Source organism: Staurois parvus, unplaced genomic scaffold (genome assembly GCF_062004578.1).
Source record: "Staurois parvus isolate SC_StPar_1 unplaced genomic scaffold, SC_StPar_1.0 ptg000608l, whole genome shotgun sequence".
Lineage (NCBI taxonomy): Eukaryota > Metazoa > Chordata > Amphibia > Anura > Ranidae > Staurois > Staurois parvus.
In genome coordinates, this window is record NW_028318404.1 from 1,569,061 (window position 1) to 1,596,314 (window position 27,254).

At 41.1% G+C, this 27,254-nt stretch overlaps 1 protein-coding gene across 2 annotated transcripts in view; it reads right to left on the minus strand.

The window, feature by feature from the left end:
- COL27A1 (collagen type XXVII alpha 1 chain) overlaps positions 1-27,254 on the minus strand; it is a 592,361-nt gene that overhangs the window by 470,960 nt on the left and 94,147 nt on the right. For both annotated transcript variants that reach the window (XM_089692938.1, XM_089692937.1), the window contains exons 4-5: positions 16,023-16,076; positions 5,700-5,753 (exon numbers count right to left, since the gene is read on the minus strand). In XM_089692938.1, the coding sequence (XP_089549064.1) occupies positions 5,700-5,753; positions 16,023-16,076 (108 nt within the window). The remainder of the gene's footprint in view (positions 1-5,699; positions 5,754-16,022; positions 16,077-27,254) is intronic.

The following is a 27,254-nucleotide window of genomic DNA, read 5'->3' on the forward strand; positions in this document are numbered from 1 at the left end:
TCTTGTCATGATTATTTTAAGGTTAAATATATCATATGGACTTCGATTACAAACTGTGCAGCAATATAACTTGCAAACTTGACACCCTCATAGACAAGCAATAAACACAATTTATTTATGCTTTTATTCTCAGTTTCTAACTTGCTAGAGACTCCACCACAAGTGACGACACATTTTCACTCACAGATAATTCTGCAGACTTTTTTCCAATCTATGTGCAAGATAGATGGCTTGTTCTGTGTATTTTGACAGGGACACCCTCCTTCACATCTGGCGTGTATGCCTGTGTGACTGAAGGCTCTAGCAGATTGTGGGGAACAAAAAAGATGTTGCCACTGTTGACAAAACTTCCTATTTATATTGCGGTATTAGGTGTTAATCTGCAGACTCCTCGTTTAAGGGTTAACCCCTTCCCTATAGGCCTATAACAGGAGGCTGCTATGTCTGCAACTCATCCAGAAGATAACCAAACCTGCTTTCGGCTCCAACTTCTGTCACAGCAGGTACAGACTCAATCTATTCTGCCTCCCATAAATGCTGCAGCAGCTTGTTAATTAGCTTTTCTTGGATGTGTGCGAGCGGCAGGAGGCATGGAGAGGATTCGACACAGATGAGCAGTATCTGTGAATAAATGTCAGCTGGGTATGGCAAACTCTCCTTGGTAAACTCTGTGCCACTTACAGATATCTAAGTATCACTTGATGGCACCTGCCCAGCACTTTGAAGACACCTGTACTGCCACTTGTGTACCATTAATCCTACATCAATCTTACAAATTCAATAAGATGTTTGTGTGTGCGATCGTTTTATGTCACATCCACAGTTCCCTGCGCTACGCTACACGCAGCATAATTTCTCTACTTGTGCTGCTCAAGGCGTCTTTATACCTTCAACGTCTGCCTCTTCTTCCAAAAGTCTGTGACCAATGGTTTCAAAGCGTTTTAAAAACAGAGATGTAATTTTGTGGGTGTGACACGTGGGCGTGGTTAAAAATGGGTGTGGTCAATTGGGGTGTCCAGATTTCATTTTGAAAATCTGGTAACCTTAGATCTGAGGCAGTAGCAGGAATTGATTTGTATAAGACAAGCATAAAAGCCTACTTCACAGACTCTGGTACACATGATAGTGTTCTCTAGGCCAGCATCTGAGTCTAAGAAGCAGCTGCTGATTCTGAAAGTTGCCTCAACAAAGATGGCATTGGCATTCTAGAGAGGAATTGGAAATCTGAAGGTATTGTCATAATAAGCATGATCATTTCGTCCAGATTTGCATACTATTTAGTAGGGCTGCACAGATGCCCTTTTTTGATCGGTGAGCACGTTCAGTCAAGTATTCGCTGATACAGAGTATCGATACTTTGTGGTGTGATTTGCGTCAATACAAAATGTATGGATGCAAATTGCACCACAAAGAATAGCATGAGATTTGAACAGGAATGCGATTCCTGTCCAAACTGCATGCGGTTTCCCCACTGCTCCTGTGTGAACCCAGGCTTGTCAACGCCTGAGCTCACACAGCAGTGGTGCTGGAAACCTCCCTACACTGATCCCATGTGAGATAGAAGGGCGTGGGGATGTATACCTTGGTGTCAGTCATCAGGCCAACCAACCTTTGTCAGGCAGTATGCTTGAGACGTGCAATATATGATCTTTATCATTTGTTGTTTGTCCGTAACCCAATATAAATTGAATTTAAAAAAAAGGAAGCCCTATGTACGCTTCAGGCTGATCTGGACACAACATAGACAGAGCTAAAGATGTATTTCATATCCAATTAGCAATCAAGCACCCAGTATTACAGTGTGGGATGAAGGGAGTCCAAAATACTTATTTCCTTTCAGTCCAGGTTTCTCAACATGAGTATATGTGTAGGTAAAAACCATCTATTAATGATGTTAAATATTTCCATCTGGTATTGCTCTCCTGGGATGAGGCTGAAGGTGTTTGCTTTAGACATAGGTCTATCCAGTGCTGGCATGTACAAGACACATCTAAGGCTAAGTTCACTTGAACTTGCTTTGGCATGTTCGGTAGTTTTTGGCTCGTTTTTGTACAAGCGCTTTTGACAAGTTTTAAGGTATACATTTTTCAGACCCTTCAAACTCCTGTACTTCTTTGGTGCGACAAACGACTGCATAGCACTCAGATGTGAACAGGCCACAAAGAATAAGATGGAAATCTTATTGTGAAGCATTGTCCCACTTCTGGGAAGGTGAAACAAATCACTCAGCTGTGAGCAAGGCCTAAATGTTTAGTGTCTGGGGCAGGCTCAAACTGAGGTTCTAGCAATGACCAGTACCACACAGATCTATGAAGCAAATTGCTATGCCGTATTGTAAACTTGCTCCTAACTATTACACTATTCACATACTTTCAGATTAACTGTATAAAATGATATGTCTACACATGAGCCACAAGGCATGCAATATCTTTCTCAGGATTTTCATGATGCCCCTTTAAGACAGGTGGGCACTGTGCAAAATTGCATAATGTAGCTGATAGACAAAGCAAACAATCTGGCCCGCAGGCATATTTTATTATACTGATCCCTTCCTGAAATAGACAAGTTATGTCTGCACCGATAACTTACAACCACAACTTGGCCGCAGACAAAGTACGCTATCAAGTCCGGGATGACTGGGAAGACCTCAGGGACACACTGCAGGGGAAAATGTTACAATGTGTAGCCCAAAATCTGGCACACGCTCACTCACAGAGATGTCACACTGCCAGGCAGATTCTTGATCAGTGCGGCTATTGGCTTTATTAGGCGACGTCCACTAGATGGTGCTAAATAGAATGGGGCGTTTGAATGGAAAGTTGAAACTACGGTTACAGAATTTGTCAAACCAAGCACACAGTCCAGGTCTGTAAAAACACAATTCAGGTCTGTATCAATGCTATTACCATGAAACATATAACTCTATAACCAACCTTTGTTATCAGAAATGTAATGTTACTGCAAAGTTTACCTTTGAATCTTAATCGGCGGTCAGCTATCATTTCTAAAATGTCCAGGAATTTTAATTCCTCTTTTTAGCAACTGTAGAAATAATACTTACTATAAACTGCACACCAATTAATTCCCATCCAGCTTGCTTGTCAGCAAACTACTTTTCCCACAAGTCAGCAGGGATCTTAAAGTGTTACTAAACCCACAACAGTAAAATCAGTCTGTATATGCAGTAAAGCATGCTTGTTATACTCACTGTGGAACCGAAGGGGTTAATCCTCTACATTGTGTAAAAAAAGGATAATTGATCCTGTCTTCTCTGCTCCTCCCCTTCTTCCAGTGTCTCCTAAATATCTCCTGACAGAACAGAGGCTCGGGGGCAAGCTGCATATGCTCAGATTGGTGTGTATTGCTAGAGAGTTTTATTTTTTTTTTCTCGTCAGGGTGCATGTGATAAGCACAGGGCCAATCAGCACTGTCCATACAGAGATCAGGGGTCCTGCATCCTCCTAAAGCAGAATGAAAACTCTTCCTACAAGCTTTAATCAGTGCTCTGCTGAACACTGATAGAAGTCACAAGACTGCTCTAACTGCTTATGAGAAAAGGGATTTAGCAGTTTTTATTTACTAAAATAATAGCATTTCCATGTACTGTACTGTGTACTGTGGGATACCAGATATAGTGAATGCAGGGTCCTGGGTTTAGTAACACTTTAAAGGTTCACTAACATGTTACACACATATTCAGGGTGTAACGTAACATGTTAGTGCTGCAGCTGACAACAAAAATGGGGCGCTATTCCTCCCGCTAACACCAACTATTTATCCCCCTAATAACAAAGATTGGGTATTGCTTACTCCCACAGTTCAGCCCCCCCAAAGTCTGAAGGACAGTAAAATGTCCCTTTCTTTAAAAAGCTTGGAGACCTCTGCCTTATAGTGAAGTAGATTAATTCAGAGACAAGGATAAAATGCTTCCACAATATAAAGGAAAAAAGGTCAAAATAGACCTACAACTTTTGCAGCTGCAGTCACCCATCAAGGGGGGAACCCGCAGCCTTCCTAATGCGCGGGTGGAGAAAATCTCCCCACAGGGTCAGCGTGGTCGCTCTCTATGCCTTAGGCATTCCCATCCTGGGTGTTCTGTGGGGGTTCTTAGGTGGGTGAACAAAATCGATAGGAAGACTCCGTACAAAAAAAAGCCCCATAGACTGAGGTGAGAGCACAATCTGAATAGAGAGATTTTTGACCTCTCATTGAAACTGAAGACCCATCACTGTGAAGACTGATAGAAGGTAATATATGGCTGTAAACATTGTGAGCTCTTCTGCTCATTCCTTTCCCTAAGTTTCATCTTTGGCTAGATGCCTCAGCCACAGGAGCTCTTTCTGTACACAGATGACTGGAATTATGTTGTCCTCAACAACCAATCATATTCTCCCCTTTAATTAATATACCTACACCAGGCTACTGATATCTGACTGGCTCCTATAGGCAACACAGTTTTAAGGCTCATTACCACCTGTGATTAGGGCAGGACAGCGGATTCCTGCAGCTGAAATCAAAGGTGTATGGCTTTGTACAAAGCAGTGATAAACTGACAGGAGCCACAACTGTTCACATATATACACACATCCAGGGAGGAAAGACTACTAATATCTATGAAATAAACAATATGCTATTTTTCCATGATTATGACTGTAGAATATAATGATATGATCAGACACTTTGGATCGCTGGTAAAGAAATAATGGAAGAGATCCTACTTATGGAGGTAAATAAACCACGACAGGATCCATGGGGCTCCCTGTGGGCATTTGCACTTGTATCCTCTTAAAACAAAGCAATATGTCCCAAAAGCTTAATTGTAGCACCGACTCCAAGATTTATAATCACAAATAGGTGCAGGTCACAAAGGGTTAAATGAACTTGTTCTGAAAAAACTGGAGACACCAAAAAATTGGGCACTGGAGAACTCAAACCTTCAAATAGATCCTTTCTACACAACAGTAGAGCAATTTTTCTGCTACAAAAGTGATAATTCCCTTAACGTATAAATAAATTCCAGGTATGTTTGGTTTTTTTTTTTGCATAGTTAAGTATACATATTCCATAACTGGTTGATCTCTGTGAAAGTGTAGAATCACTGCAGTAGCCGCCAATACTACAGTGATCCTCTTGGTCTTCTTAGTCCTGTATCTATTCCCATTCTCTGATTGAATGAGGTGGAGATTGTGATACCCCACCTCGTCCAATCAGAGAATGTCTGCATTAATTGAGAAAAATGGCATTCTCCAAATGGCCCCAATGCCAAGTGAGCGAGCGACCCCGTGTATTTACTATGCAGCAGGGCAGTCACTTGGAACTGGACCTGGAAGACAGTGAGGATCATTGTAGTAGTGGTGATCTTGCTTCCATAAGGATCAGCCAGGTATGGAATATGTATACTTACTGTGTGGAAAAAAAAACATAACTGGAATTCAGCTTTGCCGCACATCATATAAACATGAAACAGGAGCATCTTCGTCAACAATTCCAAGTAAACATAATATGAATGCGGTGCTACAAGTCAGAAACCTGTGAGAAATCAATTCTGCTCAAATTCTCTGACTTGCAGCTCCAAGTTTGGAATGTCTTATTTAAAGCCTGTGCAACATCATGTGAACAGCATTAAAAGCTCACTGCTTAGATGCATGTTGCTCAAAACATCCATATAAGAGGTGTCATGTGACTTGTGTATGACTAACCTTTGGTCCAGAATATCCAGGTGGGCCAGGGTTTCCGTGGGGGCCAGGGGGACCCTGAAAATTAAAAAAAAATATATAATATATTGTGAATTCTGAATACTTTTTTTGCCTTATCTAGTCAAATATTACTACATACTGACTTGCTAATATGCCAGCATGTGGATTACCATGAAATAACTTTGAAGCCTCACCAGTCACAAAGGCACAGTGTAAGGCGATTGCCCTGAGAAGATTATAGGTCATATGGCTGCACAAACTTGCCTTCTTCTATGAAGCTGTATGCGACTATTGTAGCTGGACAGACAAACTAGAAACCTAAAGGATTATTGAGGAATCTCAAGACTGAAAAGACCTTTCTGCAAAGGCTCAAGTGATGTACCTAGTGTAAATAAAGTGCTGAACCCAGCATACATCTCTTTTTCCTGTGTGGGTCTGACTGTGCAGAGGACATCCCAGAGTAGCCAGTCTGTGTCCAGAAACTGGTCCTCTCATTATGTGCAAGTAACAAATAAAAAACATTCAGATTCCTTGCTAGGTATGACACTTTTTTTTTTCTTCACTAAGCATTACCTGCCCAGTGCAAACATCTGGGTCTACTGTGTAAATTTACCAGTGCAAAGCGATACCTGACAGGTTTCTATGCACAGCTGGTTTTTGTTCCCCCACTGATCAGCCCTCTATTTTCAAATTCAATTACAAAATAAATTTTTGCTTTTGTTTTTTTTACAAAAAAATAAATAAAGGATAGTCTACTCAAAGGTGATAGTAAGGAGTGACTGGTGGTCTGAGTCAGCCCCTAGCATCTTCCAGATGTAGGGTCCTCCAACTGCAAGATCTCCCAGTTTCAATTCCTGGCTCTGTTATTGTCCACCTTGGCCTTTAAGGTGCTCCTACCCACCTTTGCATTTTCCATTATTCTCCATAAAGTGAACACAAACTCTTAAAACAAACCTTCACCCTATCAAGCATCTCCTACCAAGCATCTTCTCCCATCTCACTTTTCCCTCCTGCTTTCTCAAAATTGCAAACTGCTTTATATAACCCTCGTGTATTGTATCGTTTCTGTCTTGTCTCATGTTCTGTCCCCCTTGCTATTGTAAAGCGCTGAGCAAACCCTTTGGTGCTATATAAATACTGTATAATAATATATATATATATATATATATATATATATATATATATATATATATATATATATATATACACATACAGTTGTGTTCAAAATAATAGCAGTGTGTTGAAAAAAGTGAATAAAGCTCAAAATCCTTCTAATAGCTTTTATTTCCATACACACAAATGCATTGAGAACACTACACATTCTATTCCAAATCAAAACATGAAGAAAAATCTATCAAATTTGTGTTGTTCCTCTAAAAAAATTGAAGAAAAGTGAATCAAAAAAATAGCAGTGTTTGTATTCTTCTTTACAAACTCAAACATTCACTATATAAACTGAAAAATGTTTGAAGATTTTGCTTTCCTTTGAATCAATTAATATTTAGTTGTATAAGCACTGTTTCTGAGAACTGCTGTACATCTGTGTTGCATGGAGTCAACCAACTTCTGGCACCTGTGATCAGGTATTCCAGCCCAGGATGATTGGACTACATTCCACAGTTCTTCTCTATTTCTTGGTTTTGCCTCAGAAACTGCATTTTTGATGTCACCCCACAAGTTTTCTATTGGATTAAGATCCGGGGATTGGACTGGCCACTCCATAACGTCAATCTTGTTGGTCTGGAACCAAGATGTTGCACGTTTACTGGTGTGTTTGGGGTCGTTGTCTTGTTGGAACACCCATTTCAAGGGCATTTCCTCTTCAGCATAAGGCAGCATGACCTCTTCAAGTATTCTGATGTATTCAAACTGATGCATGATCCCTGGTATGCGATAAATAAGCCCAACATCGTAGTATGAGAAACATCCCCATATCATGATGCTTGCGCAACCATGCTTCACTGTCTTCACAGTGTACTGTGGCTTGAATTCAGTGTTTGGGGGTCGTCTGACAAACTGTCTCTGGCCACTAGACCCAAAAAGAACAATCTTACTTTCATCAGTCCACAAAATGTTGCGCCATTTCTCTTTAGGCCAGTCAATGTGCTCTTTGGCAAATTGTAACCTCTTCAGCACGTCTTTTTTTCAACAGTGGGACTTTGCGGGGGCTTCTTGCAGATAGCTTGGCTTCACATAGGCGTCTTCTAATTGTAACAGTACTCACAGGTAACTTTACACCTTCTTTGATCTTCCTGGAGCTGATTGTTGGCTGAGTCCTTGCCATTTTGGCTATTCTTCTATCCCTTCGAATGGTAGTTTTTTCGCTTTCTTCCACGTCTTTCAGGTTTTGGTTGCCATTTTAAAGCATTTGCGATCATTTTAGCTGAGCAGCCTTTCATTTTCTGCACTTCTTTATATGTTTTCCCCTCTCCAATCAACTTTTTAATCAAGGTACACTGTTCTTCTGAACAAAGTCTGGAACGACCCATTTTCCTCAGATTTTCAGAGAGAAATGCACTGTAACCAGCATGTAAAACATTTACTGCCTTCCTTCCTTAAATAAGGGCAATAATTGCCACCTGTTTTTCAAAGAATGAATGACCTCACTAATAGAACTCCACACTGCTATTATTTTGAACATGCCCCTTTCAATTAGTGATTCAATTACACAGAATCAGCAGCATGCATGTCATGACTGTTGGGTCTGTTGGATTTCTATTACTCTACTACACCCACTAGTAAATTATTTGCCTTGTAGAAATATCATCTCTACCAAAAACAGTGATTGATCAGGTTAGTGATGTCTGACTGCTATTATTTTGAACACAACTGTGTGTATATATATATATATATATATATATATATATATATATATATATATATATATATATATATATATATATACATACATACATATACATACATACATATACAAACACATTTATTTATTTTTTTACCCTTTTATGGGGAATTCTCTCCCTATTGTATTTTCCCAGTTTTCACCTAGGAGAGAATATTGTTTCACTTTCCACAGCCTCATGGGATACTCAATGTAGAAGGACACAGGATAACTTACTGCACATGTGCCATGGCACTTCATTAAGGGGGTGGCTGTCTCTTCCAAAAACTTCACAAGCACATGACCACTTCCACAAGCAATGCTCCTTATTTTGTATAGAACACTTTCCAGGAGCCTTTATATTTAGAGTTCTACATATAGCTTTTCCACCATTCATCTAATCCCCCTGATGAAGGTGAAATGTTTGGCCCTCGAAAGTTAATCGACAATGAATAATGACAGAGTCACAGTGTCTAATGATAGGCCCTCATCCCTTAGCACAGTATTATTATTATACAGTATTTATAAAGCGCCGATAGTTCGCTCAGCGCTGTACATTACAAAGGGGGACAGAAAATGTGACAGAACAATAACAATACAATGCAAAACATGAGGGGATCAAGGGCCCTGCTCTTTCGAGCTTACAATCAGTATGCTCACCTATCTTGGTTCCCTCACAGTCACCTTTTCCATAGAGCCATTGCTTTATTGCTCTAATTAACCAGAACTTCCAGGTATGGCAGCACATGTTACCAACCCCCACATAGCAGTGCATCAGCCTGGGTGACCAATTCCCAGGCCCAACATATTCAGGTGGACAGGACAGCGACTTCATCCAGCTGGGTAAGCTCCAACACCAAAGCTTACCCAAGTTGGATTTGTGCAGCTGGGGGACAGCAAGTGGGCATGACTAGGCAAATTTGAACTGTGTCTGGGGGCTATTAGGAGGCACTGTTGCTTTGCTCTAAGGGAAGGTGACTGTGTTACTAAATCCACAACAGTAAAATCAGTCTGTATATGCAGTAAAGCATGCTTGTTATACTCACTGGGGAGCCTAGGGGGTTAATCCTCTGCATTGTGTAAAAACAATGTTTGATCTTGACGTCTCTGATCCTCCCCTTCTTCCAGTGTCCCCCTCTTATCTTCTGATAAGACATATCGTGTGGAGTCACTCTACACATGCTCAGCTTGGTGTGTATTGGTAGTGGGATTTTTTTTTTCTTAGGAGAGTGCATGTGATCAGCACAGGGCCAATCAGCACTGTCCCAGACAGAAGTCAGGGGTTCTGCATCTTCCTGGAGCAGAATGAAAACTCCTCCTACAAGCTTTAACCAGTGCTTGGCTGGACACTGATAGAAGTCACAAGACTGATATATACTGCTGATGAGAAAAGGTATTTAGCAGTTTATTTACTAAAATAATTGCATTTCCATGTTCTGTGTACTATGGGAGACCGGATATAGTAAATGCAGGGTGCTGGGTTTGGCAACGCTTTAAATGCTCTGGCCCCTGCACATTTTTAGCCCATTCCACCCTATTCATTGCTTTTGTCTTCTTTTGAAAACCAGCTTTCTTTGCAAAACATTAATCAATCTCTTCTTTATGGCACATTTGCACCATGCATTTCATGCACCCCAAAAATGAGCTACATTTTCCAATGTGTGGGAATATCATTCGGAATTTTGGCTGTGGGTGCAGGAATACATGCGATTTACACTCTGTCCCACACTTGCAACCACCCACAACAGTGCAAACCTAGCTTCAGTCCTATTTTTTACCCTCCTGGAATTTGGGACACATGATATAGAAATGCTTGCTTTGGGTCAGTGACTCAACAAGTAATGGAAGAATGACAATTCTGAAGTTTGCAACTTCAACAGAAGTCAGCAATGGTCCCATATTTTTGTCAAAGTTTTCAAACCCCTTTCTAAACCAAACACTTTAACAGTTTCTATTGACAGAGCGGTTTAGAATGCTATATATAATCTATTCATAATTTTGTTTTAGTTTCAGGGACAGCGGAGGCTGCAAATACGCAAATAAGCTGATCTTCTAGACCAGACACCCGGAATTCCTTGTTTGCGCCAGCCTTATTGTAGCACCATTGGGAATCAGGGAATCAGTGGGAGACATACTGTGTGTATGCCCATCAAATGCATCATTATAATGGAAACAATCTAATGGCTCGTATTAAAAAAAAAAATGTTTTGTTTCCCAGTAAGACCCGCTTGGCAATGACATGCTGAGGAGGAGGAATGATCCAACACACATCGTAATATTTGACTTTTTCCACATGTGTGTGACACAGAGCCATGGGGATCCCATAAACAGTGTTTTGGGTTTCTTTTTTTAATAGTTTATTGTTTTTCTGAAATGGAATTGAGGTTATGTGATGAGTGATGAGTTTAGATACAGATGGAGATTGAACAATTTCCACTGAAGTGATCATTACTTAGCAGTAAACTGTATGCAAACACTGATAGGAGTACAGTTAAAGTGTTACTGGACCCCGAATTCACTAGATCCAGCCTCCCACAGTACAAACTACATGGAAGTGAAATTATTTTAGTAAATATAAACTGCTAAATACCTTTTCTCATCAGCAGTTAGAGCAGTCTTGTGACGTCTATCAGTGTCCAGCAGAGCACTAGTTAAAGCTTTTAGGTGGAGTTTTCATTCTGCTGTAGGAGATTGCAGGATCCCTGACCTCTGTCTGGACAGTGCTGATCACATGCACTCTAGCAATACACACCAAACTGAGCATGTGCAGAGTGTCTCCACACAATATGTCTTATCAGGAGATGAGAGGGGAGGATCAGAGAAGTCAGGATCAAACAGCATTTTTACACAATGCGGAGGATTAACCTCTTAGGTTCCACAGTGAGTATATCAAGCATGATTTACTGCATATACAGACTGATATTACTGTTCTGGGTTTAGTAACACTTTAATGTCTAGGAATACCCATTTCTTAAAAAAAAAAAAAATATATATATATATATATATATATATCTTTTACGATTCTAGCGACTCCTTATAGATTTGAATGGCATGCTATAAGCAGCAACTCCAGTGTGTGAGTACAGCCCATTCAAGCCTATAGGAAGGCACTGCACAAGCATAGCTAGAGCCATTGAAGATTTCAGGCAAACAAATGTATACACAGGAGGAGTTTACTACCTAGGTGGGGGATTCTAGGCTAGGGGGCTAGGTTGTGCGAGACAATGAGTTCATAATTAAAACTGAACTTGCCCTTTATATTGGAATTAAAGCTGAAAATGCTAGGGATACAGTTTTGTTTTGGTAGCAGAAATGTTGTAATTCTGTTGAACAATTGTTCTAGCAATTTTTTTGCAGTGCACAATGCCTGTGGCACTAACCACTGACCGTGGGAGTGTTGGAAAAGTGCTCAGCACATAATCAGAGCCCACCCTGCCAGCACAGCTTAGTTCTACCTTGAACAAAACATTTAATATATTTGCAATATAAAAATATATTTTAAAATTTCCAGTAAAAAATTTAGTGCCCAGCTGCATGTGCACTAAAATCCAGACTTGAATGGAACATTCTTCCTGCAATGCAGCTATATTCCAATGAAGCCAATAAGAGGTTAGTGTGCAGGAGTGGGCATTCAGCACTAGACTGTTACCTATTGGGAAAAATAATGTGGGAGGCCATCGCCATTGTGCCTACGTGGGTTTCCTCCGGGTACTCCGGTTTCATCCCACACTCCAAAGACATGCTGATTGGTTAACTGGATCCTGTCTAAACTGGCCCTAGTATGTGTATGTATGAATGTAAGTTAGGGACCCCAGATTGTACGCCCCTTGAGGGTTAGGGACTGATGTGAATGTACAATATATATGTAAAGCGCTGTGCAAATTGATATAAGTACCTGTAATAATAATAATAATGAGGAGATGGTTTAGCTTAGTTAGTGTATTCGAGGGGGCTGTGGAGAGGGACTAGGGTTTTTTTTTTGTTTTTTTTTTAATTGTTGGACTTATTATTTAATAAATACAGCAATCTCATCTTCCTACCTACAGAATGCCCATTAGGAAATGAAGAATAAGCAATAAACCGAAAACTCATCACTCTGCTCTCTCTTCCTGTTGCCATGTTCCTATGTCAGTAGCCGATTGGCTTCTAGTAGTCCTCCCACCCTCCCTCCTCAAATCTAAATTCTGCTATGAGAAGAGACTGATATCAAGATAGATTCAGGCCTTAGGCCTTACAACTACATGCAATTATTTTAAAGGAAGATACAGCTGCAATAAATGGTGTGTTTTAGATCTGCTTGGCGTTTAGCTTTAATACACCTATACCAAAAAGCACAATGACTTTCTGCTTTACTCTTTATATACATCTGTATGCACTGTATCTTCCCAACTACAAAAATTAACACTCCCAAGCGTAGTCCCTTTGGGGGTTTAATCCCTGCTTCTCCTTTACAGAATGTCTGCTGCAAAATTGGGGGAAATAAACATTGGATGTGAACTGGAGAACAGCAGCCAAATTCCTCCCTTTTCCAGGGTTGCTTTCCAAAACTGTGAGTACAGATCAGGTTTGAACTCAGAATTTGCTATTGACCCAGAATTACGAGAGGTGCAAGCCACTGCGGATATAATCTACAGTTACAAGCTTCAGGAATCCTGCACAGATGTGTTAAATATTTGCCATTTACTGCAGTTATATTGTACTTTAAACTTACAGTGTGACACGCAGGTTGCTCTAGACCAGGGGAGCTTGTGTGAGGGGAAAAAACAGAATGTACAAATGTATCTCTGGCTTAATACATCCCTCTGGAAACAATTCAGCCTTGATTTATGTGATATAATGCTTATTCTAATGCTAAATAATGTGATCCGGGGGATTTTTAACTCTGGTGGTAGTTATGTTTTGCAGCCAAATTTGTTTTTAAGGGTTTGGTAGCCCACTTTTAATAAAAAGGCAAAAACAAAGCAAAAGTCCAACATAAACAGGTTGACCACGCAGAGGTTGGGGTTTCTCCAAATGACAGTAACAAATAAAATGCAAAGCGATATGGCTTTGCTTTGGCAGCACGACATGGCTTATACACTGGCTTTACAGGCTCACTAAGCCTCAGTTTGCAGTACTTCACCGCATGGGCCTACTCTTGGCCACAAATAGAGTCCTCCAGCCCCCCTTGGGTTGGCTCATTGTCTCAGAGACTTCCAGACTTCCTCCAGCCTCCCGGACCCGCTAGCAGCCTCAGCTTTCTCAGCCTCCCAGGCCCTCTCTTTGTCTCTCCACTTAACTGTCCCGGAATTCCCAATCCTTCAAGCAAGAAGTTCCCCACACAATGCAGGGAAGCAGTCTCTTACAGAAACAACCAGGTCTCCTGACAGGGGTCTGTCTCCACACGGCAGTAACTGTAACTCCAACCGCTCTCAGCTCTCACCCGACCATCATTATATGGGCTGTGTGCACCTGGAAGCACACCTTGCTGGTTTTCCACAAAACCCGGACACTGGGTTAGCGATTTCTTCCCTCCCAAGACATTTTGAAAGCTACAAACTATGAACCCTATCCAGGAATACCAAAATGCAGAGGAAAACTGTAAAACCAGTTTTCTTTACTCAAAATTAACACTCTGCAGTCATGCACTCAGCAAATGTGCAAACCCTGTGTCCATTCCCTGTCCATTTCCACAGTGGCAAGGCCTCGCACTATCACAATGAATTAAAAAAAAAAAAAAAAAGATAATGGAGCCGGTGGAAGCAGGAAATAAGGATGAGTTACTAACAGCAAATAAACAGATGTTCACAATTTATCATGTTACCCTAAAGAGAAAAATAAAAGCTGCAATGCGGTTGCATCGGGCAACCTCTTGTCACTGCTTTATCCTACTATGTGACTGTGCATGATACAACTGTTGGTGTAATTGTTCAATTTTTAAGTGTTTGGAGTACTGATGATCATATGAGCTCTGGATACAGGTGTCAGTGTTGCTGTAATCTGGCCGGTTGTGGGAAATTTTGGTTAGAGAGGTTTAGCGAAAACTCAAAATTCCCCATTACTGGTTTCTTCCTCCTACCCCCCCATAGCATTGGCAGAGGGAGTTCCTCACTACTGGATAGAACAGTTTTTGCCGTTCTATGCAGCATTCACCTGTGAGCCCTTGAGTGGCCATGCCTACAGGAAGTAAGTTGAATCAAAGGGGATCATTGGTTAATGGATGTGAAGTGCAATGCTTGTATATGAAGAAGGCAGAAGTGCTTTTTTAAACTTTTCCACGAAGAAGGGGGGGGGTGTAAAGGGGGGAGTACACTTACCCACCGTGCCTAGCCCTCTAGAGTTAAACCACCAAACCCAATTCCCCTTATGATGACTGGGATTATGGCTGACCTACTCATGTAAGAAGGCATCTGGGAAGGGAAAAGGTATGTTAGCTTAAGCCTTAGGGACTAGGCAGGGTGAGGATACATTTTCTGAAAGTACTCTTACCCTGTTTTTTGTTTTGTAATGCTATACCAGCAGAAGGGTTTAATGCCACCACCTATAAAGAAATAAGCCACACACCACCAGGCAATGTGTAGTAAAGCAGGAACAAAGTGACCACATGATTCTGCTGGTCCACTGTCATTGTAAAACATGCAGCCAAGGAAGCGGGATCACTCAAAAATAGCAATATGTGATGTAAATAACAGAGCACCTCGGAAGTATTATGGTTTCAAACTGTCTATAGGGGCAAAGAAACTGGTAAAGTGGTGGTAGTAGTAAAGTGAAAAGGTCATTTGAGGGCTACAGATTCAGTACGCAGTCTAAGTCTCACTTTAAAGGTGATAGCTAAATCTACAGTTGGAAATATACCTGTGAAAAGATTTACAGTTCTGTCTTTTTAGTCCTGAGATTTACATAGCTCTGATACACAACACAGCCAGCCCAGTGACCTGACTTTCTTCTGCTGCTGCTATTAAGCAACACAGCTTGGTCACCTCCCCACCCCTGGCCCCTGATCGGGTAGTGAAGGAGCAGTAGCAGGCCAATAAGTTCATCAGTCTGATCTTTCTTCCTGTTAGCATGATATTATTATTATTATTATTATACAGGATTTATATAGCGCCAACAGTTTGCTCAGCGCTTTATATAGCCTCATCAGTTCATGTGAATGCAGAACACCTTGGGGGAGATTTACTAAAACTGGTGCACTCAGAATCTGGTGCAGCTGTGCGTGGAAGCCAGATAGCTTCTAACTGCAGCTCGCTCAATTAAGCGTTGACAATAAAACCTGCAAGCCGATTGACGTCTATGCAGAGCTGCACCTGATTCTGCTCCCCCCTGTGTTATTAAATAACCTCCATAATCTTTATGCTGTTTCTGTTTCCATTGGGAAATACTCTCTTACTTCCTGTTCCTGTGACAATACATCTGTTTTAGCTAGAGTTGGTCTTTTTCAATATCCTCTAAAAAGACTTTGCATATTTATCATCTAACACAAGTTTTTGCAAACTGCAGGTACTTACCCGAGGACCTCTTTTCCCAGGTGGTCCAGGAAGTCCTGGAGGACCAGGTGAGCCCTGGAAAAATAAAAAATATACATTAATGCAAAAGGAAAAAATAGAAAATTGTACACTAAGCATTGTGTGACTACATGCCAAGTGAAAGTATTACAAAAAAAAAAAAATTATAATTTCTAACAAGACTGACTACTAACAGCTGTCATCAGGGATGTTCGGATGTTGCAAAAAACAAAAATAAAAGCTCTCCCAATTAAAAAAACAGATGAGGATTTTCAGAAACATTTATGCACTTAAAGATATGCGGCAGGACTTGTTCTCACATAATTGGCAGCCTTCTAGGTAACAAAGATGGTTTAGACATAAAAATGAGTGGATTACTTTAAAACCTAAACACCAAACGTTTTTATTTCTGCGTTCTTTTAGAGAATTCTCCCATCACTTGTCCATCTGGATAGCAACAAAGACCTACAAACAAATCCATCCAGTGCCCCGCTCCCTGAATGCCACTAGGAGGCATGGCAGCTATTGGTAATACTGTATTATAGTTCAAAATATAGAGAAAGCCAGCACTCCATGCGAAAGCCTATGTGGTTTATTAGAGTGTTGCTAAACCCACAACAGTAAAATCAGTCTGTATATGCAGTAAAGCAGTGGAACCTAAGGGGTTAATCCTCTGCATTGTGTAAAAAAGCAGTTTGATCCTTTCTTCTCTGATTCCCCCCCCCCCTTCTTCCAGTGCCCCCCCTCTTATCTCCTAAGACATATCATGTGGAATCACTCTGTACATGCTCAGTTTGGTGTATATTGCTAGGAAGTTTTTTTTTTCTTGAGAGAGTGCATGTGATCAGCACAGGGCCAATCAGCACTGTCCAGACAGAGGTCAGGGGTTCTGCATCTTCCTAGAGAAAAATGAAAACTCCTCCTACAAGCTTTAACCAATCCTCAGCTGAACACTGATAGAAGTCACAAGACTGCTATATACCGCTGATGAGGAAAGGTATTTAGCAGTTTATATTTACTAAAATAATTGCTCTTCCAAGTTCTGCGTACTGTGGGAGACCAGATATAGTGAATGCAGGGTCCTGGGTTTAGGAACACTTTAAAGTCACATAAAAAACATAATGAAAAAAGACATGGTTTCACCTTCACCGATGTTATTCAGTCACCTTGAGAAAGGGATCAGGCCCCAAAATGTTGGTGGAGGTGGACCATGCCTTTTTCATATTTTTGATGTGCCCTCAATATATCACAATAAAATGTGAGATAGTCCTTTATTTCTGAAAAAAAGGTCAACTCCCTTCACACAATGTGACTCATTCACCTGCAAAAAAATAAAAAAAATAAATAGAAATAATATCCTCTGCAAATGAAGACACTTATAATGTACCTCTCCAGTGGGAGGCAAATCCAAACTCCTCCAGAGCGACAGACTCCAGAAGCTAGTACTTCTGGGTCGGTCATATGCCTGTGTCCCTCGCTGAGGCTTTGTGGTTCCATCTGCCACAATCTACATCACTACAGGTGAAGGGAACCACATTGCATCACAGGGGCGCAGACATCCAATACATCTGGAAGTGTGCAGGTTGCTACAGATTTTTTACCAGACTTAACTATTGAAGGCAATGAAGTTCGGACTTGATGTTGGCTTTTTGAAGAAAAAGGATTCCCGTTTTATTTCAATGGACAAAGTTGTACTAAAGAAAGGTAATAATAAAATCGTGGTGTGAAAAAACTGGGAGAAACCCTACTTTAATGAATAAATACATACTTCAAGATGTTCCTGAAAAAGCCAATGTATGCAACACGTACAGAGGAGTCAAAGTGACATAATATTGGGAGGAGCGTCGATGTGTGCTTGAAAAATACTATTGCAGAGTCATCCCTACATGGCCGATATCACCTACGCTGTGCGCTGTACTTTGTGCAGGATTGGAGTGATCAGTTTTAGTGTTTTTATTCTGTTATCAATAAAATCACTTTTACACAGAAAGCACTATGGTAAACGTTTATGTTTTCTTATGAGCCACACAACCTGAGAGCTTGTTTTTACAGAGCTCAAGCTGCTGGCGATTATAGCGTGCATAAGGTCCAACTTTTAAAAGGCAGGAGTCTTTATTAAAGGTGGGAGTAAAGTGAAAGACTTAAAGCAAGGATGCTCAACCCAGGGAAGTACATGCTCAGAGTCGGAAACCCATTGCACACAATCTGTGCTTGCCGACCCACCATACCAGAGCATCAGAGTTCATCGAGTCAGCACCGGCAGCAAAGGAAGCAGGTGGCTCTGGGGGGAGCAGGAGCTGCATAAGCCAATACTTCCTCTGCAGCGCTCGCTCCTGTCCTAGGCGGAGGGATACTAAGTGCACTTTGCGTGGGACCCTTCTAGTGAGCAGGCTGGTGAGCGATGCCAGCAGAAGCTGGAAGAGGAAAAGAAGGTCAATGTAATAAATATTACATACACTGCACTTTGCAATGGGTATATTGGCGCCTATAAAATAGTTAATTATTAGGCTACTTTCACACTGATCCATGAGTGCAGAGAAATACACCTGCGTCTTTCCTGTGGGTTAGCTGCATTGAGCCATAGACTTCTATTATATCCTGTGGGTTTGATGTGCTTTCTGAAATTGCACCAAAACAGCTGAATGCAGGAGTTTTGGTTCACTTTCAGAATGTACACCACACCAGCAAGATGTCATAGAAGTCTTTGGCCAACCCTGCCCAATGCCCATGGAAGTGGTGGCATATACAGGAACCAATCCTCTCCATTTTCCTTCTGCAAACTGCTGAAAGCCGGCTTCTCTTCATCTCCCTCCCACCAGCAAATGCCGTAGGAAAAAAGTTCATTATGCTATTCTAAGTAAAAATTTTGAAAGTCTGAACCATTTCATTTCACTGTAGCTCATGACCGGTTAGCAAATCACTTAAGTGGCCCTCGCTCTTCAAAAGGTTGAGCACCCGTGCACTAATGCCTCATGCACATGGGTGTTTTGGCCCATGCAGTGCAAAAAATGAGCATACAGGTGATTCAGGTGCAGCATACAGCCTGTTGCCAGCAGCCTGTCAATTGTTGATTTTTACAGGCTACTAATAGCAAGCTGTGCCTCCTGGGTGCCAATATACACCCAGTTTGCACCTTGTACAAGCCAAACTGCTTGTGTGCATCCTTATCACTGTGCAACACAGGAGGATTCTGCTGTAAGAATCAGTTTTGCACAGACACATGGAACATGGCGTTATTGACTGGGAACTGTCACTTATTGATACATATAATTTGTTTTTAAATATTTAATAACCTAGATATTTGTTTTATTTTTGCACTGCAAACATTGTGTGATCTTTTTTGCAGCTAGCACCTTAGTGTGTTTGGTATATCTTAAGGCTCTAGACACTTTAGCTTTGTGAGGTTTTGCACAGCAATGTGGATATAGAACTCTGCACTATTTTAAGTTACATAAATAAAATGGATATACAATAATTATGATAAAGTAAGATATCAGAGATGTGGATTGCATAGATGACATTTGTATAGAGAACAGGTCTACATTTACTTCAGTCACACTTTTCTTCCTTCCTTTGCAGAAGTGGCATCTTATCTTCAATCATATTGCTCCTGTACTCCTTCCAAGGCTCTGTCTGGGCCTGCTTTCTTTCAATCCTGGAATCCCTACACCTCTGTCATGCCTGCAGGAGAGCCCCTTATCTCTGGACAACACCCTCACAAAGTCCAATAAATCTACAGCACTTGGTGACCTTTACACCTCCTGTTCCAAACTTCCATCATGTTTCCCAATTCAGAAAAAAAAAGGAATACATTTTGCTTTTTGTTCAGGCAGACACCTGACAGAGAATGACAGCGCCCATATTTATTAGTCAGCCCTCAAGAAAAACAGGCTGTCAATAAAAAGAGCTATGGAGAATCAATAAAGTACTGTCCAGAGGAAGCGGCTGCAGAGGGGCACTCGTGATATCACATGAAATTCCGCCTTCCTCTGCAGCCACCATCCTGCTCACCACCCCTCATTCTGGTCCCCCTGACACAGGCTCCGAGTCTAGGATCACAGGCCATAGTATCAGGGCCGGTCACTCTGCTAGAGGCCATTATGTCTCTACGGCAGCCTTTGCCAACCTATTGAACACAGAGAAACCCTTAAAAAAAAAAAACTTTATGGTCTCAAGGAACCGCTGTTCAGAATTACTATATCCACAACACATGATACATTAATGTGATGGTCAGTGGCCCTTAAATGTGTGGTCATTGGGAAGAATTACCCCCTTACAGATAGCTGAAAAGATCAATGGTGTCCGTGTGAACTTATCTGAGAGGCAGCTATTGCCCATTGCTCAAGGAACCCCTAGCAACCTCTGGAGGAACCCAAGAGATCCATGGAACCCTGGTTGGAAAACCCTGCTGTATAGCAATTTCGCCCTCATTCCCCCACATTCAGTTCTGTTATGGCACAACAATGTTTATTTTAAGAACATACACACAGGGGTTGCTTTTGTAAGGTCTTCTTACCGAGGCCAATAAGTCAAAAGTGTTTATCAAGCCCTAACTTTCCTCTCCTCTTTACAATTGTTTACCAGACAGGAAATGAGGGGATCTCTTCAAGAGGAACAGAAATAAAGATGCTTTTCTTTAGTACAGTAGGGAAAGCTAGAATGCCTGTCAGCTGTGTCTGTGCCCCTGTTGCAGTTTTTCCCTCACTTCATTTTGGTAAAACAGTTGTCAGCAGGACAGGAAGAGGAGGTAAATCACTCTAACAGAGCCCCATATAGTAGTAAAAACCTGACAGGAGTTCTAATCTATATCCACTCTATCACAAGTTACTACCCAAGTTGTTTCTGACAAGTTGTATGATGGTTCTGAAGGGGATATGTCCATCTATGCTGTACAGTCTGCAGGCTGAATGAAATGAAAAAAATCTATCATTGTATGGCCATCCTTACACTCCAATTAGGCAATCTCTATACAATTTAGAAAAGGATTACAGATGTGTATTATGAAAGACGAACGATTCAATTTAATTCATATTCAACCAGATAGGTCCTTGCATGACACATTTACTGGCAGATCTAAAAGGAGATTGTAAATCATATGACCAGCTTTAGGAATAATGTAACAATTAATAGTAGACAAGTTTTATGTAATGTGTTTGCATAGCTTTAGAAAATACGTTTTTTTAATTATTATTTTCATAGAAAAATAATTTATGAAGTACTACTATGCTTTTGACTAGTTCCTAACAATTAGCTTCCATGCTTGAAATGAGGTCTATTTAGGATGCAAGAGCTTTTTAGGAATCTCTTTCAAGTCTAAAGGCCATTCCACACCTCTATGTGACAGGTGTGGTGTGTTACCATTCATCCCTTTGGAAGGTTCACTTTTCCGGTAACTGCACCAAAGATTTTTTGATTGTGTACCCTAAACGATTGTATGACCAGGTGATTTTTTTTTTATGTCTTTGACTGTGCATGACTGAGTTTGATATTCCCCAATATTTGTTTAAGTGACCAATCGCTTCAATGGAGGGGAGTTTACAATCTAAAAGATTAAAATTGGTTATGAATCCTCATACCCCAATAAATGGACTTCTATCTGCAATAAAACCTTTTCTAGGGCTGCTACCCACGACCATCCTGATGAAAATGAGACTTAAAACTGCCCAAGAAGCTACTACAATCAACATGTTCTTAAGCAGGCGAATGTTCTCTAGCAGTTTCTGCGCTGCCCTATAGCAGAAATACTGCAACAGGGCGGCAAAGGTGTGCAAAACCAAGATTATATACATGATGTTGTATTTCCAGGTAGGGGGCGTGCACGCGCCCTACCCGTACCACCATTCGCGGCCGCAGCTGTCAATTACCAGATCAGCAGAATACATTTTGGCCTAAATTTATGACGAAATTTGAGTTTAATTTATATTTTTTATGAAAGAAATGAGAAAATATTGTTATTTTTCAAAAATTTCAGTCTTTTTTTGTTTATAGCGCAAAAAATAAAAAGTACACAGGTGATCAAAACTAAAACTAGTTAAACTAGTGCAGCGCTGTATAGCAAAAAAGTGGCATAAATTGCAGTATCTATACCAAAGTTTGTAGACGCTATAACTGTCACACAAAGCAATCAATATACACTTATTGGGATTTTTTTACCAAAAACATGTAGCAGAATACATTTTGGCCTAAATTTTTGACTAACTTTGAGTTTACTATATATTTTTTATAGCCTTAAGTAAAAATTTTCAGTCTTTTTTTGTTTATAGCGCAAAAAATAAAAAGTGTACAGGTGACCAAATACCAATGAAAGAAAGCTCTATTTGTGTGAAAAAAAAGGATGTAAATTTCGTTTGGGTACAGCATTGCCTGACTGTGCAATTACCAGTTGAAATAATGCAGCGCCGAATAGCAAAAATAGGCCTGGTCAGGAAAGGGGAATCCTCAGGAGCAAGTGGCTGGTGACTTCCGTTGCATATGTAGCTCTAGCTGTAATCTGTTGAGGCCATGAGCAGAATGCATAGCTTGGAGGCGCAAGGGCCGAACTATATGGAGCACATTGTGTCCACAGAAGGGTTGTAACCGCAGCCACTCTATCAATGTTGGGAAGAATAAGGTGAAGTTAAGAACCCCCTCAGCATGCAAGCACCAGCAAGGAAAAAAAAAAGACAAGGGTCTTGGCATTACTGCAACAAGCAAACCATTAGCGGACTTTTCTCAATGACAGATATGTGTGTAAACCGCCTCACTTACTTTAAGCTGTATTATTTTTTGGTAGAAAACACAAACACAACAGAGGATGGCCAGAGACTGAAGAAATATATGAAAGGACACTTGTTATCATAGATACATTTATAAATGTAGAGTATGTATGCTATAACTGCTGGCCAAACATTTTCAGGAGGAACAAACAACCAGACAAGGTGGAAGACCAGGTTGCTTTTATTCCTTTCTGCTGGAGCTCTCTGCCCTTATTAACTTTGTCCTACTCAAAGACTAAACAGGTACATTTAGCCAACCCAAGCATTCCTGTTTAGAAAAATGCCAAGGATGGCAATGGGCAGAAGGAAACTACTACATCAGTATGGTAATGCCCGTTTGATGTCTAAATTATCAAGCTGGAGTGGATCCTTGACCAGACTGTTCTGCTAAACTGCATTGGGGGGAGATGAAGAGACACTGCTTGGCTGGGCTGCCTGTACCACAATCCTGGATGAACAAAATTACAAATCTTTTGGCAGGTAAACAATTCCCATATAAGCATTCCAACTGTGAGTTAAGCTGTCTGTCTGGATTTCAACTTTAAACTTTGATACATGAGGCCAAATGTGTTTCTTCAATAAATAATGGAGATAAGATGGAATAAGTTGGGGCTTTGCTTGCCAAGCTGCTGCCCATGACTCACCATCATTCTGGTAAATTATTAGGCTCACTTCCTCATGGTGCTTATGAAGCACATTACTGAGCAAAACCAGTATGTTTACGTACGTGTGAATTTTTCACCTTGCCAAAGTATGAAGTGCTGAGGAGGGAGAGTGGAGATCTGATGAGCATGAAGTTTGTGGATATTCTGCAATGGAAATATTTTATAGGACATATGGATTTAATACACACCATCTGCAAGTGGGAGGGTACTACACTTTCAGAATGATAGCTGCATTAAACAGTTTGCTTATCTTCATACACAGGATGCATATATGGCTTTAATAAATTTGCACATGGGTAAACGTAATGAGGAGAGATGCAAACACGGCTTCCACTTTTCACGCTCGACCTGCACGGAAATCTGCGGTGCTTTTGGAAGCAGATGTCAGTCACCCACACAGATCAGTACTGAGATTTTATGAAAAGCTTTGTTTTTACGCTCATTTATATAAAACCTGAAGTTTTAAGATCAAAGTTTTAGGAGGAGGGGTGGGGGGCCAAAGAAAGAAAGAACATTAGATTTTAAAAAAATCAGGTCCTTTTTTTCAAGCTACAGATGTGAGCAAGGATGATGCTGGTAGGACCATTGAATGACAACTTAGGAAATACTTCTATTTGTACTGGAGATAAACTTTAAAGTTATCTTAACCACCTCTGCTCAGATGTACTAAAAACATACTAATGCAAAACAATGACAGTTGTATCTTTGTATTTCAGTTCTATCTATAGCTATTTATGAACTATGTTGCCTAGTCCATGCTGCTCTAAAGACTTGCATCATGTTATCAGCGACATGTAGATCTGCATTTCACCACATAAGACAGCTACTTTAGTGGAATCCAGCAAAAACAGCTGAAGACACATTCGTGAATGGTCGAATCTGCCAAAGCATTTGTAATTCTGTCCAGCAACTTTTGATTCATGCATCTCTTCCAGTAAGGACAGCCAGGAGAGCGTACCACCTTCTCTAGTTTCAAGGAATGCAGTGACATCTATTCCTCTGCTGGTTGGACATCAAAGAGACAACACTGATAGATCATTGACTCTGCTCTCTCCTATTGTCAGCGCATTCCATGGTAGCACTTCTGCCAGGCAGCAGAACCTGGCACTGGACCACAAAGGAAGAAGCAAGGGGCAGCACATGACTGTAGAGAGGGTATTGCCTGGCAAACATATCTTTATTCAGAAAGGGATAGGATTTAATTTTTTTTAGGAAGCAGACCTCAGGTTTTGAATTATTTCACCTTTAGTTCATTGAACTTCATAATAAATCCAACATTTAGGATTCATCCTAATGATAGCCATAAGTTATGGAGCTGCTTTGCTTATATCCTTTAACACCTAACTTCTAAGCTTTGTGTCTTGTGAAATATCTGGAGACCACACAATGTGAATACAGAAACCAAGGAGGTGGAGAATAAGGAGGCTATCGGTTTCCAGGCTTCAGAGCAAGTCCTACCAAAATTGGCATCAATTTTCCCGCTCAAATATGATGCATCTGGAAATCTTCACAAGTGACCTGGATAACAGAGCAGTGTAAGATTCCAGAAGCCAGGCACATATATGAACACCACTCGTTGAAGCGGTGAGCCTCATAACACATTAATACAGAGAGCACTCTCTGCTCTCTTGGTCCGAGGGAGAGGAAAGTACGAGGGATTTCCCTGGAATTAATGTTCGCAGCTGAACAATTTACAAAAAAAAGCGATTCCTTGCTCGGGATGAGGAGGAAATTAGCTGTGACCTCATCAGTATAGGCTGCCAGTAATGTGTGTATGACTCACTGCCTGTTCCAGTGTGCACAACTATGCTCCATTCTGTAAACCGAAAACATACTATGGCTGCACCTGGGCTAATGGAGCTGTCAGGGAATCATATCCCTCGACTCATAGTAACTATAAATTCATACTTTTACATACAATGCGTTTCTGGGTATATGGACTAATGCAATATAATATATAGAACCATGCCTATGTCATGTGACTGGGATAATGGGTATTTCATGTATATTTTTGAATTCCATTGTGGTGTTAAAGAGAAACTATAATGGTTTGTATTTTTAAAGCTGGCCATCACACCAAAACCATGGCCATTAAAGCAAAACACTATGATTTTTTTCTTTCTCCCATGGAGTAGGGCTGTTTGTCCAGGGGCACACAAAAAGAGGCTATACTTACCCTACCCTTCGATCCTCTGGAAAACAGCACTCCCCCACATCCAGCAGTAGACTGTTCCTGCCATCCTTACGTCCAGAGCTGGTCTATGGGTGTGATGACATCAGGAAGAGTCCATTCGCAAGACCACTAGCATGTGGGGGCGCAGGAGTGGCAGGATCGGCAGATTAAGTATGTATATCTCCGCTCTCCTTACCCCTAGAGAAAAACGAGGAGTTAACCCATGTAGTGCGGACACAGCCCCACTGCTTGGGGAAAAACATTTTTTTTCCTCTGGAATTCTTCTTTAATTTAGAGTTGGCAACCCCTACAACAGCCTCCAATCTTCTGGAAAGGATTGCTATAAGATTTGGGATAAATGTGCCCATTTAACTAATAGAGCATTTGTGAGATCAGGTATTGTTATTGGATGAGAAGACCTGGCTCATGTTATGATTGAAGTGGGGGGGGGTGAGGGGGGGGATACATAAAACAACACAGCTGCCTGCTTTGAGCCTCTGTCTGATTAACACATCAGATTGAACTGCCTGAAAAAGGATGAACCATCCTTCATTTATTTCAGCAAAGATAAAACAGCTGAACATGTCAAAAAGAGCCCAGAGTTCCACCTGTTGGCTGAAAATAAAACTGCATATTATTAAACAATGTATCATATTTCCCAAACACCCGTAGAGCTTCCAGTGATTGCACAAAACTGCCATGCAGTAGCTCTCCATAGACTTTTATACGGGCCCTGTCTCAAAACTGGAGACACTTGGGAAAAAATCACGGAGACATTCACAGAGTTATTGCACATGCATGGCCAGTTCAGAGAAGCCCTGTGCAAAGGCTGTATACAAACGCCAAGGCAAAACAGGTTGCCTCTTACTTCCTGTTCCAGCAGTATACATCACATGGGCAAGATATGAAAATTAATCTCACAGTGGGGAAATAGGAATAAAAAAAAACTGAGGTTTAACCCTTTGAAAGAAAAGTTTTTTTTTTACTACTGCACACATCCTATACCCAGTAAAAAAACATTTGCTGCTGCTCTGAAAGCACTAAAAGGCAACCAGGTTCTTCCAAAATGTACATGTGCTGTCAGGAAATCTGTTAACAGGAGAAAGCAGAGCGAGCAGAAGGATGCCCTCATATTCATCAGCTACTCCTTCACTGGTCTATCGGCAGCCTGGAGGTATGTTCAGACCAAGCTGCCTTGCAGGTCAAGGACTTTAAAACACCATCTGACATTGACCACTCAGGTTACCTGCCAACAAATAGAATCTTTCTTACGCACATACTTCACAGAAAACTCGGGATCTGTCTCTTCGGCAGTGCCCCTGTGGGAGGCGCATAAAGCCACGGTGCGGGGTTATGTTATACAGCTGGCGGTGGTTCGGAAGCGGGGGCGCCGACTATTGGAGCTTCATTCTCTGCTGGCCTCTATGGATGCTCGTTGGAAGTCATTCCCATCCGCGGCCCATAAACGCGCACAAGACGCTCTGGCGGCAGAGTTGGACCTACTCACCTCTTCGGAGGCAGAATGGGCCCTGCGTTGGACCAAACACAAATTTTATTTCTGTGCTAATAAGCAGGGTCCGATGCTGGCCAGGAAACTCAATTCTGTGGGAAACCCCATAAAGCAATCCGATTGCGACTTCCC